The 13,490-nt window shown below is 45.4% G+C and overlaps 1 protein-coding gene across 1 annotated transcript in view; it reads right to left on the bottom strand.

The window, feature by feature from the left end:
• Window positions 1-13,164, bottom strand: part of RRAS2 (RAS related 2) — a 41,896-nt gene extending 28,732 nt beyond the window's left edge. The window contains exon 1 of the mRNA XM_064425427.1: window positions 12,820-13,164. Within this exon, the coding sequence (XP_064281497.1) occupies window positions 12,820-12,924 (105 nt within the window). The 5' untranslated portion in view covers window positions 12,925-13,164. The remainder of the gene's footprint in view (window positions 1-12,819) is intronic.
• Between the last annotated feature and the right edge of the window lie 326 nt (window positions 13,165-13,490).

Here is a 13,490-nt window from a genome sequence, read left to right as displayed (position 1 = left end):
ACAGAAAGCAGCTTTAGAATGCACTGGGTTTGATCAGAGGGGGTTTTTTTCTTGGCTTTTTTTTTAAAAAAAACCCTACTGCTATTTCCGCTCCCATATTCAACCAAGTAGAGATCTTGTGGTTAAGGCATTCAGTGAAGAGAAAACAGAGCGTGGAATGCACAGGCAGACAGCCTTCTGCACCAAAAACCACAGAAAAACACATTAGTTTCTCTCAATTTTATAGATTAGAAGCAGGTTTTTCAACCTCATCATACTCAGAATAATGGACTATTCAGATTTCCAGTAATCGTAGGTGAAGCCTCTGGACAGGCAGTCCAGAAACCCTTCAGGAGACCTTATCTTCTTGTGGCTTAACTTGGATGTAGCAGAGTGTGAACGTCCCTCTGATCACAGCATTAGCACCACACAGCTCTGCCAGCGTTTAACAGGCTGCAAAGCTGATGTTATTTACAAAGACAGGCTGGATGCTACCAATTAAAGGCAAGTAGTTTCTCTTTTGAGCTTTCTTCCAGCATTATAAAGTATTTTAATTTAAGTCACAAGAAGACTCATTTCCTGTGCATGTGTTAAACTCAACCTTTCATAATGACCAAAACTCAAAGCTGCCTGGAGGGACTGTATGCGTTACAAACATGTGGGACAAAATCAAAGCCCACTAATGCATTGCTGTTTTCCATACATATATATATATTGTTTGTTTGTTATTTTTTTAATCAGGAAAGCAGAGTTATAACAGAGACATCTTCAAGTAAGTTTTGGCACTGACAGTCTACATGCTTCAGGTTTAGGAAATGACCGTCAGATCCTGAAGACATAAAAACAAATGTGGGGAAATCTTCCCAGGAATGGCAGTGGCAGCCATTCCTCTGCAACAGCTCACACTTCAAAGCACAGCCTGGAAGCTGACAAAAGTCAGTGCTCCAACTTGCAGATGTTTAGTCAACAGGAACAGAACATGGGGTTTTGTCCAGGAGAATCAAGCAGCATGAGTCCCTTTCCCTGTATCTATCATTTTTTTCTGGGCTGAGGAGAGACAATCCATTCAAGGAAGAAGTTACAAAGAGATGATAAATAACCAGGTGAATAATGCTAGGCAGCTCATAACTCCTAGCACAGAGGAAAAGCTGAGATACTTCTAAATTTCTCATGCTACTCCACTGGCATGGGATTAACTCAAGTAAAAAACAGCTACCTAAAGTACGTGAGCTGCAGGGAATTTTTTAAGTTTGAACATAAGCTGTTAGAAAACCCAGCCTCAATTATCTAGTCTGAAGCAAGTGGCTGCAGTTTAAATTATTCATCTTCTGAAATCACCCTGAACAAATTCTTCCAGATCACCACCTTCCCTCATGCAGGCAGGCATCCAGTGTCTTTTTCAGGAGATCAGCTCAAGTGATGCAGGGCTTTTGTTTATCTTCTTCAGAGTATTTGTAAACTGAAGAAATGCACAGAAGATAGAATTTCAAGGTGCAATTTTAGCTCTTAAACTACAAAAAAAAAAAAACTCAAACCTTGAGCAAAATCCCCAATTCAACTGGATTTTAAAACCCCGGGACACAATTTCAACAGACACCCAGATCATCACAGACTCGATTATTTTCAAAATCTGCTCTAAGTGAACAATTTTATTATCAGTTTCCTTTTTTGGGAGAAAACCTCTGGCGTGTCAGTTGAAATATTCAAGCCCTCCCACAAAACAAGTCAAAGCAGCTAAGGAGGAGGGGAAGCCACTATTAAAAATGTGTGGAATGTAACCTACTGGGCAGAAGGCAGATAATGGGACAAGGAAGTCGACTTCAGATCTGAGGCTCTTTTCCCACCAACAGAGGCATTGGGCAATTTCAAATTTACAAATTATAGTGAATTTTGTCAACTTTTGTAGGATATACATGGCTAATAATAGTTTAACAGACAAAAATAACTTGTCAAGTCTGCCAGTTACCTGATAGACACTGTATCCATTCTAATGGGTGCAAAAACTTCTAGACAGCTGAAGGAAAACATGTCTTTAGCTACTTCAAAAGCTGAGCTTTCAAGTGTCTTTTTTAAATTCAAAGAAGTTGAGACGTCTGCAGCAATATATTTGGGTATACTGCTCCAGCAAGATAGAAACAAAGCAGAAGCTCTGCTGTAGTTAGTAGATTTAGGTCACAGATACAGGAATTCAGAAACGCTTCAGGTTTTAAACATCCTTGGTGAAAGTAAAGCACTCTGTTTAAAACATCTCCTTGCACTAAGCAATGTTCTCAGGACAGATCAAAGAGCAAACCCAGTGCCAGGCAGTCTCGGAGATGTGCAGGCTCCCACAGCAGCTGGATCAGCCAGGAGACCACACCTCAAAAACTGAAGAGCTGCCTTGACACCACAAGCTGAACCTGCAGGAAACCAAACCTCTTGCTCCATTAGCTGCTCTGACACAGTATGATGTCTGAGAGGCTTCAGCTGAACTCCCTCTTTTCCGAGAGCAGGACTTGCTCACCAGTATTGCACACAGGGGGCATTTCACAACTCTCCCTGTGCCCTCTGCAAGAGGAACAACACCCCAAAGCCTCAGCCTGCACCCCGGAACGGCTCAGCTTCCCCCCATTGCTCAAGGATGCTGCCAGTTGCACCCACATCATCTTCTGTGGTTTATCTGCTGCAGAAGCAGCTGCCTGTGCCACCCACCCTGCCTGCACCATGGCTCTGCTGGTCCCCATGAGCACAGAGAATTCTCACAACTCTACCTGGATGCTTCTGAGCCGTTCCACAGCATCACCCTTAGGCTGACATGGTATGACAGAGCAAGTTACAAACCACGTAACTGCTAGAAGCAGGAGCATCTTAAATTACATTACAGCAGAAGGCCTGGTTTTCATGTAAAATTTAATGCTAAAATCATGCTCAAGAAGTTACAGTGAGCAGCCTGATTCCCTTCTGATAATTTCTTGATGATTCTGGAGTGCCCCCAGAGAATCAAACCTCCTGTATTCCAGGTATGGCATGCAGCTTAAACATGCAGTTATTGCAGCAATCAAACCAGACAAGAGCTTTAAGGTTTAGCACTCCTTCAGTTGGTAGTATCACTTGTACAACACAAAATAATATTGTCCCAACAGCTAGAGGAGTAGTTAAACTGATTCAAAAGAGCTGGAAGCACAAGATTCCAACCAAAGCTAAGTAGACAACAGCAGCGTGGCTTGGTGACAACCTGCTAAGAGCCAGCAATAAAACCAGCAAGGCAGGACATTCAAAGTGGTTGGTCCACTGGATGCCACAGAGAGAACAATTTACTTCTAAAAACAAAAAAAAAAAAACACCACAAACATCCCTCTTAAGGCCCCTACAGAGACAGAAAGAAGATTATCTCCACAGTTTAAAAGTTCTCCTTTAAATACTCTCAGATGGTAAGAGAAGGCACAGTTGGTTAACTTTGCTGATGTGCTAAGAAGGATCTTGGCCTCACAGCTTCACTTTCAAATTGGAGGGTCTGGAAAATGTTTATCATGGCATACACCCATCAGAAAAAAGCTGCAGAATTTTCTGCAACACTGCAGGAGTGCTGCTGAGCACAGGATATCACCTCCATCCATGATATTTTGAGAATTCCCATAAAGATGCAAACCTGCTTCAGAAGGAGGGGGAACATCAGTTCAAGGAAAATCAAAATATGGGAAATCAAAGTGATACAGCACATATGGGTGCACCTTGGAAATCTCTCAGGACAGGGCCAAGATTCAGGTAACAGTTTGGGGTCTGAGAGGAGGCAGGAGAATAGGATGCAAAGGCAAAGATGCTATGTTTCTGGAGGACTTCTAACACAAGCTGTTTGGAAAAGAATCCTAAGCAGCAACTGAAATTGCAAGGCAAGGTTAAAATATACTCATTATTGCATTCACAGTAATACTAGGTCACACAAAGCCAGAATCCATTTAAATACATAACCATTACTTTATTGGGTTTTGCTAATGAAGGCTTGTTAGTGTGAGCTAGTGGAGGAAAACACTGTATGTTTCTTGAGTAGAGCTGGCAGCACATATACAAGTATACTACAGACAGGTACCTTTTTACATTATCATAAAGCACCTTCTTAAAAGGAGGGAGAAACACAGAAATATTAAGAACACAGTTAAGTAACTCCCTACCTCAAGCAGTGCATATTACTATAATCCAACTTATTTGCCCTGCATAGAACAAGTCTAATAACAGAAGAAATTTAGTAGATCATTTTTCTACCCAAAGATGCCAGATTTTCCACACAGATTTATCACTGCAATCCTACTATTTCATGGTCTACTTACCACATATGAAGCAAAACACTCAGATTTGCTTGCAGGTTTATAGATTTATGTCTGCTTAAATGAGGAATACTAAAGATGCTCTGCAATATGAGCTAAGTTCTTAGTTTTATCAGGAAAACTCAAAATGGTAACGAGTGATTTTAAAATTTCTTTTCCTAGCAAATATAACTGGTGACTCAACATTATATCACTACAGTTACAGAATACTCTGAACAGGACTGGAAGAATAATTTGCTGGTAAGTTGTGTGGAAGCTTATTTTCTGGCTTAGAAGACTTGAAGAAAGTGACATATTTGATTTGAGCTAATCTGCTAAGAAACACTTCTCATAGGTCCCCTGAATAAAGATCTTTGTGGTATACTTTGCTTGTGAGTTACACTAATTTTTTTCTTCAAACTGCACTATTTTTACATGTCAGTGCTAACATCTAGTTAATTATTAAAGCACATTGGTCCCAGCAGCCAGCACTTTATGCTATCTTTAATAGTGCCCTTCTGCATACATTCCTATCGCCTGAACTCATTCCTATCTGGATTCACCGAAAACTACACTTCACTTTCTGCTCACAACGGAGAAGCTGGTGCAGGCCTGCTTAAAGGAGCTCAACTGCCAGATGAAGTTGTTTGCAGAGCTGCACAGTGAACCAGACAGGGTAACTGATCCTGGGCAAAAACATTCCCTGGTTATTTTTAACTCCGATGGCTTGCAGAGTTTCGGTGCACTGGAGGGAGTAAATAGCTGTAATGGCAAACTGCTGTGGCAGCAAGGGGACCTTTTGAACATTTCTCCTTACTTGTAGTACTAGCTTATCAAATTAAACTTTCAGTTACAGCAAAGCCCTGTTTCTTCAGGCTTGAAGAACAAAAACATTTCCCCAGTCTTGTGCCTTCCCCACTGTCAGTCCCTTCTAAAAGGCAAACAATCAACTTGCCCTCACTCTCAAGTTCCTCCAGTTCCCCATCTGCACCAGCACAGCCCTCGTGGTCACATATGCAGCCCTCACTTGCCAGCTGCAGTCCTGGGGAGCTCCACACAAACCTCTTCCAGAGGCACTTCTCCCCTTTAGTCCTTTGTGAGACTTAGTATGAGCACATTTGTATGTTACAAAGACTCACCATGAACTCCATCATCCAACAGGATCTCCCTCTGTAAGCAGAGTTTATGGCATTTCCCCAGGCAACTAGAGAAGTGCACACAGTCCTCCTCAGCAGCCCTCACTCAATCAGGTTTGAGGCTCTGCATAAACCCAAGTTCTCCAGCCTTTCCCATTCCAGCGGCAGATCACAATCCCTGACCTCGCTGCAACAACATCCCTTGATTAGTCTCAAGATCAAGCACTTCAAACATGAATATGTGACCTTCTTTAGCTTAACCAAGAACAGTCCAGGCACAGCAGTCCAGCCAACCCTCTTAAAAACTACCTAGTGAAAGCAAGCAATTGACAAAAAAGTCATTTCAACCTCACCAAAGCTCCATCCGGAAGCACCACTGTGTATCACGAACTCCACACACTGGGATGTGACCAGCTTAAGTGTATGCATGGTGAAAGAAAAGCAAGAAAAGGCAAAGCAAACATATTGGGCAAACATCACTTGTCTGCTATCCAAGTAATTTAGTTATAAAGAGAGGAAAGAAATACTGTCTTTTGTGTTACCTGCTCCCATTAGGTGCCCTACAGGCTATCCCAAACCCATGCTGCAACCACACTTGAGCCATAAGACAGAGCATATAAAATAGCAAAGAAAAAAGAAACAAGAAAAAAAAGTTGTTCAGAGTCACAGAGCATGTCTTCTTAAGGAAGGATACAGTTCAAGGTGAACAGAAAGGGTCTCACCCACTGCCCAGACAGAAATAATTCACTTGGGATCTAACTAGAAATTTGTAGTAGCAGGCTGCTACTGCTGTCTCAGAATTTCAAAACAGAACCCCAGCAACTTTGTACAGCTTTGTACTCAGAGGTCAATATCACCTAAGTGCATTATTTGAAATTAAACTTTTCAATTTGGTTCCCTCCTACTTCTCACAGTAAGAGTTTGTCTTGATTGTTCAAAGTTGCATCCAGAAATCTTTAGACATGTCCTATGCAGAGCAACAAGTTTAAAAAAAAATTAAAAGCACCAATTACAGGCATGATTTCTGTTTTAATGTTGGTTTACATACTTCTTGAACTAGAACAAGAAGTGGTGCATTTTTCTGGTTCCATTTTCCTTTCACAGTGCCTTTTGACCATAATTGAAGCCAAGACTACCAAACCAGTGCAGTTAAGCCACCTGAATTGTTGGAACAAAGGGAGAAGTTCTCTGCTTGTGTCACACCAGTCTAGACCTGCAGACTGACTAATTTGGGAAGGTCTGCAGCAAAGCCAGCTTCCTACCAGCCAGCCAGAAGTCTGCTACATTCCACTTCACGAAGCTGGTATTTATCTTTGGATACTTCAAGGAGTTCAGTCACAACATTTGCAGTGCCGGGAATGCTTTCGGTAAGTGCGAACAGGTTGCACAAGGTATACAAACACAAGCCATTTAGGCCCTTCCAAACTCTTGGAATATAAGGGCCCTACTTATAAGAGCCATCCTCCTCTACCACTACTGAGCACTGGAATTCAGAGCCCCAGCCAAAACCAGAGGCAGGAGCCTCTCCCTCTAGTACAGGAAGGAGGCACAGGGCTAGAGGCCAGCGGCTGCCTATTCATCCCTGGGAGTGCAAAGGGCACTGCCAGGCAGAGATCTGGGAAACTGTGCCAGGACTCCTTGTGCAAGTGGCAGTAGAAGAGGACCTGATAACCAAAAGGTACGTCAATATTTACTCGCTATACAAGCAACCGCTGCTAGGAGCTAGCGCACAGGAAGGTGCTCTCGGACTGCCACGTGGGTTAAGTTATCCCAAAGGAATGACACTTGGGAAAAAATTTGTAAATCACTCAAAACCAGAATGGTGAGTATCTCAGAACTTAAGCACTGCTCCAAATTTATGGCAGCTTTTGAACCCAGCTCAGCTCTACCCTGTGTGTGCACTAGTAGGAGGCATGAGTGCTGGATAACAGGATTCGCTATGCCACTGCTGGCTGTCCTGGAACACTCACACGCAGCCTGAGGTTTCCTGCTCACCTGCAAGGCAAGCCTGAAGTCACCTACTACATTCCCAGGCTGTAGATCTGTAACCAGAGTGAGCCCAGACTTTTGCCTGGTAGCAGTGCTGCAGGAAGCAAGCAGCCAAGCAGTTCAAGTTTCACAAGAGGGGCGACAAGCAGCCCTTATTATTCCAGGTGACTGCATCGCAAGCCCTTTGTTTTGATTAGGATTTTTATTTCCCACCTTTAACCTCAACAGATGTCAACAATCAGTTGCTCCTGAACTGTATTTTGTCACCTTGGGTTAGTGTAAGGAGGCCCCAGGCTTTATCTCAGTGTGAGCATACCAGTCCCAGCGTAGCCCTGCGTGAATCTGCAGCCTGGAATCCGTGGCATTTTACTCCTTTAATTTGCCTGCACGCTTACTCCATGAGCATTTTTTGACGGTCACCGAGGGTTAGTCAGAATACCCAGAAACTGTGGAGGGATTTGCACATCCCAAGTCCAGCACAGAGAAATGGGGCACCAAGACATGAGGGTCTGTCAAACACCCAGCACGCTGGCTCCAACACCAGCTGCACGTTCAGTTGTTGCTTTTCAATCTACTTTACTACTCTATTTTGGAGCTTGGAATTCATATATGGAGCATAAAATTCAGATCAAGCCGTTTTGTTGCCCAACAACTATTTCAGAGATAAAAGACACTTTGAGATAACCCACCTTTGGGTTTATTGCTAGTTAATGAGAACAGTCCTGTGAAAGTAGCAGCTTGGAAAAAGGAAAGGAAAAAGGGGAAGAAAAGCCTGAACAACTGCTCACCCATACATCTGCAAGTCATATGCCTGCTTTCAAGCAAAGTGTCTGATATTAAAATTCAAGAGTCAAAAACCTAAATCCAACCCACTTTACTCACTAGTGAGTGGAACAGTGAACTCAGCTCCAACCAGAATTTGTTACAGGCACTTTAAGGGCAGCAGGAAAAGTATTTTCTTTTACAAACTTGGCAGTAAGATTTGAGCTTGTAAATACAGCATGAAATCAGTAAACAAATAAAAACAGCCCCAAACACTGAAGCCCTACACAGATTTTAAGTGTTTTAGCAGTTTCAAACATGTTCATGCATTACCACAGGTAACATTAAGCTGACTGACAAACTAAGCTCAGCCACACTGAACTACATCCATTCAATATCATCTCAAGGATCTAGTGACATTTATAACTAATATAATTATTAATAACTATTATTACATGTATAAATGTATGATACATTCATACAATTCACCAAAGCCTACTCTGTATGCAAAACTATACATGTCGTTGTCACAAAACAAAAGCCATAGTTTTACAAAGAGGAAAAAACACCAGGACAAATAAATTCACCAATTCTGAACAGAAATAGACACTATTTTGTACAGCACACTTGAGAAAATAAAATATTAGTGGCTTTCTTGCTGCATACTGCTAAAACTAGCTATATGTCGTTCAGTTTCACAAAAAAAAGCATGAAGTAAATGGCAACTGCAGGATAAAAAAAAAATCAGAGTGTGATTAGGTAGTTGCTAGGCTGTATTCCCTTTGAGCAAGGAAACCTGAATATTACAAAGGGCTGAGTTACAAGGGAATGTGGGGTATTTTGTGACAGACCTCTGCATGACAGCTGGAGAAAAGCTATTGTGGCAACAGCTGTGTGCTCTGCACAGCTCATACTCCCAAATACCTCAGCCTGCTAAGAGGCCAGTTAACTGGCTGCAATGCATTTTAAAAGTTTTCTGCCTCTTGGGATGCGAGGATGATGGATTATTTGTGTATGTTTTCAATAACAGAAGGAATGCTTAGTTCTACCACTTAGCCTTTTACAAAATGCTGTGGTGTAATGCTGAACTATCACTCACTGCTGCTTTCCTCGAGTTTATAGCTGCAACATCCCATTAACTCTCCTCCACAATTAAAACATCTTCACTTCCTGTCTTACCAGCGCACAGGCTCGACAGCAGTAAATCCATCTATCATATCCTGATTTAAAGGAAATGATCTGATATTTCCAGGATGAAATCCTGGCCCACCAACAGCAATATTGAACCGCGTGCACCTCCCTAGAGGAAGAATTTTGAGGAACACGCTACTCATTAACCACTGAAAGCTTTGATCTGCTAATTTGAATCTAAAGTTACTCCAAGGCGTCAGGTGAATGTCTGAGAGGTGAGCCCAGGCAGTTTTACACGAGTGACCAGTTACACCTCACTCACTCTAGCCCTGCACTCATCAGCACTGCGAGGCTGAACCCAGGACACCAGAGAGCTTCCATGGCATGAGACGGGTTTGCTCACTCAGCCTCCTTACGAACACCTTGCTGTTTCAGGACAGACTGAGGCACAACAACCAGCAGGACACACAGGACAGCAAGCACAGGAGCATTCTGCACTGCCCTAACCTCAGCCACTGCTGCTCCTGCAGGAATGAATGCTCTCTGCTTTCCCACCATCATCTAAACAGGTCAGGGAAGGATGAGCTGTGCAGACATCCCAGAAAGTTGGCAAAAGAAAGAAGATTAACTGGTTCTTCTTACACCCTCACTTTCTCATGTTCCCCTTTGTTTTATCAGAAATCAAGGAAGAGTTTTCCCATTTTCAAGTATGAATCCCCTGTTGTCTTTCAAAGATACGATGTAAATTGTGGCACATGCTTCCTCATAATATTCTATCCCCACAAAAGTCAGATTTACTGGAAAACAATCAGCACCAAAGTAAAAGCTGCACTTGAGTGCTGATTTACTGAAAATTAAAAAGGAAAGCAATACCAAGTGTAGAAATATTTGCTAGTATCAGTAAGAAGAAAAAAGCTTTCCTTTTTAAGCTTCAGTTGGTGGCAGCCTTATTTTAAACACAAGCAATAAAGGAGCAAAAAAGAATTTAAATCCTCCACTGACATCAGGATCTGTCATGCAGCAAAAGCTAGTACTGATCCATGTTTTAGTGAAGGCCACTACACGTTTGTCACTTAATCCTAAGAAATTCCAAAAATGAAGCACGTGACTTGCTTGTAATCAATTTTAAAACAACTTGGAGCAGTTTCTGTGCAGCCTTAAAAGACAAACAACGTATTTGGCAATACACTTGCTGTACAGAAACTACCCAGGTGCCTGCATGGCAAAGCACACACTTGATAACATCACAGCTTCAAGAGCTCAGGAAGAAGCTGTGGGATATAAATAGCACAGCAAGCCTCATCTCTTATTGTCCAAAACCACAAGCAAGCATGGAAACAACACAAAACTCTTCTCTAGGGTACCTGAAGTACTGCCCAGGTCTTTATTTCCCAGCTATTTTTCCTCGGTTTTGTTTTGGGTTGTTTGAGGTTTTTTTAAGGCTGAATTTTCTGCTAAACTCCACTTTGCAATGGCAAGATTTTATCTCAGGATAAAGCTGCCGAGAGGGCAAGAAGATGGAGATAACTTAATGCAAACTGACAATAAGTTGTTTTGAAGAATTCACCCTCAATGTGTCAGCTTAACACCACAAGTGCTGTTCCCTCAACACTCTTTCAAAGTGAACTACTTATTTTTCTGCTGTTAATTTGAAAAGATCCTTATACGTGGCAAAAGAGACACGGGTTCCTCTCTTGCAGATATTTGCTGAAAGACAAGTGTCAGTCACAGCACTTGGCCCAAAATTTATATTTATATTTAATATAAGCTCAAACTATTAGGTTAAAGAATTAATTTCTACAAGTACTCAAATATTGAAGCTATCCAGTACTCAGCAGAACCTCACTGCCCTTAAAAAAGATGGCTTTCAAAGGCATCAAGTGTGAATTTCCCTTTTTCCCCTCCTTACACCTTTAGTATAAATTCCAATTTTTTTGTCGCAAAGGTAAAGTTATCCCAAAGCCCTCAATGCTGCCACAGAATCCAGAAATCCCTTCAGCAACATTTCCCAAGACAGCAGCATCTCAGAACTGAAGCCATATCCAGCTGCACACACGACTGCCACAGCGAGACACAGGCAACACCACCTACAGCAGCAGTGAAAGGCACCCTAAACCAGCTGCAGAAAACTCGGGGTTTCATTATCTCCATACGCAAGCAATGAGGAATTCAATCCACACACTGAGAGCACTGCAGTTATTGCAGCCCCATCACCTTCAAACACACCAGCCAGTACAGTACAGTGCTAAAATACACCAGTATTTTACCAGAAACTGACCAGCCATCTACACATCTGACAAAAGACACCTGTACACTACATCTCACAAAACACCAGTCAAACTAGTTCCAAAGAACTAATTCTCCCAAAGGGTTCCCCCTTTTAATGTTCTGTACAATACTGGATCTTATAAGCATTCCGGAATCCGGTACTTCCCCAAAAATTCAAAGTAATGTTTTCTACGTAGTTACTTAGTCTATGCTGCAGAGCTTAAATTCTTAACAGAGTAGTTGAGCTAATGAACACATGGATGCATACGTGAATGAAAAAACCGACTGAAATAAAGAAATAGTCTATTTGCTATCAGATCACCCAACACCTATTTTGTTCTAACAAAATATTAGCTGAGAACATCACTGCCCCAAGCAGTAAAAGACAAGTCTGCCCCACTGCCAAGCAGCCCATCTTAGAGGTAGGTAGAGCATTACCGGTTCTCCACAGTGGAATAAAAGAAAACAAACAAGAAGCCATGCTCTCCAGATTTGCTGCTCTGCCGTCAGCAACAGCAGCAAGCAGAACGCAAGTACTCGTCTCCTCCTACCACCATAAACAGAGGTAGGAATGCTAACAGCAACAGGGCAGGGGATGAAAATAAGTAAAGGAGGTACGGCTGAATTCGTGGCGAAACACTAAAAAGGGACCTTCCTCGTAACGCCGACACGCACCCTTTGTATCGCCTGTTCTGGCGCGGTTTTTACTGAAAACGGATAGCCGAAAAAGTTCAATTGTCTACAAGTTGCAGGACGAGCAGCAGGCGCCGCGAGGGGCGGTGGGCGCTGGCTGGTCCCCGCTGGTCCAGCCGCAAGCACCGCTGCTCCGGGGGCAGCCGCGGCAGCTTCCTGGCCCTTTGCCGGGCCGGCACAAGATGCTCAGCCCGGGGCAGCTATTTCGGAGCCGGACGCCGAGTGTCACCGCTCCCCGGCCGCGCCTGCCGCTTCCCGGGCGGAGCGCGGGGCCGGACCCCGCCCGCCGCACCGAAGCCGCCGGTCCCAAGCGCCGCGGCGCCCGGCGCGCCCGGCCGGCCCACCCCGCCCTCCGGAGCCTTCCCGGGGGCTCGCACCAGCCCCACCGCCGCCGCCCCGAGCCCCTCAAGGTCACGCCGCCGCCTCCCCGCCCCGGGCTTCCCGCTGCCCCGCCGGCAGCATCCCCCGGCGCCGCCGGGAGCAGCGCCCGCCGCGCCGGCTCCAGCGCCGGCCCCCCCGCGCCGGGCAGCGCCCAGGCCCCGCCGGGCGGAGCGCTCCCCCCGCCCAACGCGGCCCCTCACCTGGATGAACTGGATGGTGAGCGCCGACTTGCCCACGCCGCCGCCGCCCACCACCACCAGCCGGTACTTCTCCTGCCCCGGGCCGTCCCTGCAGCCCGCGGCCATGGGGGAGCCGAGCGGGGCGATCGCGGCAGCGCCGCCGCGGGGTCCGACGCCCGCCTCTCTATCTCTCTCTCTCTCGCCGGCGCTCTCCTCCCGCTCCTCCTGGTGCCGCCGGGGCTGAGCAGCCGCAGGCCCCGCCGCGCCGAGCAGCAGCAGCAGGAGCAGCAGCGGCAGCAGGAGCGGCGGCAGGAGCGGCGGCAGGAGCACGCCCGGGCCGCCGAGCGGAGCGGAGCGCGCAGCACCGCCCGCCCCCGCAGCCAGGGCGCCGCGGCACTAATGGCCGCCGGGGGCGGGGCCCGCGCGCCGCCATGCTAATGAGGGGGCGGGGCATCGCCTATCTGCATGCTAATGAGGGCGGGGGGCGGGGCCAGCGGGGAGCCGCCGTACACACAGGGGGCGGGGCGTGTTCGTCCCCATGCTAATGAGCTGTTGCATATGCATGAGCTGGCCGGCACGCCGCGGTGTTTGTGTCGTGCGGGTGGTGGCGGTCCCCGGTGTCCCCTCCGCCCCCCGGCAGACAGCGAGCCGAGGAGGTAATTAGCGGTGTCCCCATGGGCTTCGGTGGGTGC

The sequence above is a fragment of the Passer domesticus genome, chromosome 6 (assembly GCF_036417665.1).
Source record: "Passer domesticus isolate bPasDom1 chromosome 6, bPasDom1.hap1, whole genome shotgun sequence".
Classification (NCBI taxonomy): Eukaryota; Metazoa; Chordata; class Aves; order Passeriformes; family Passeridae; genus Passer; species Passer domesticus.
Note: the sequence above shows the minus strand (reverse complement) of the source record. Positions and strands in the feature narration are given on the sequence as shown.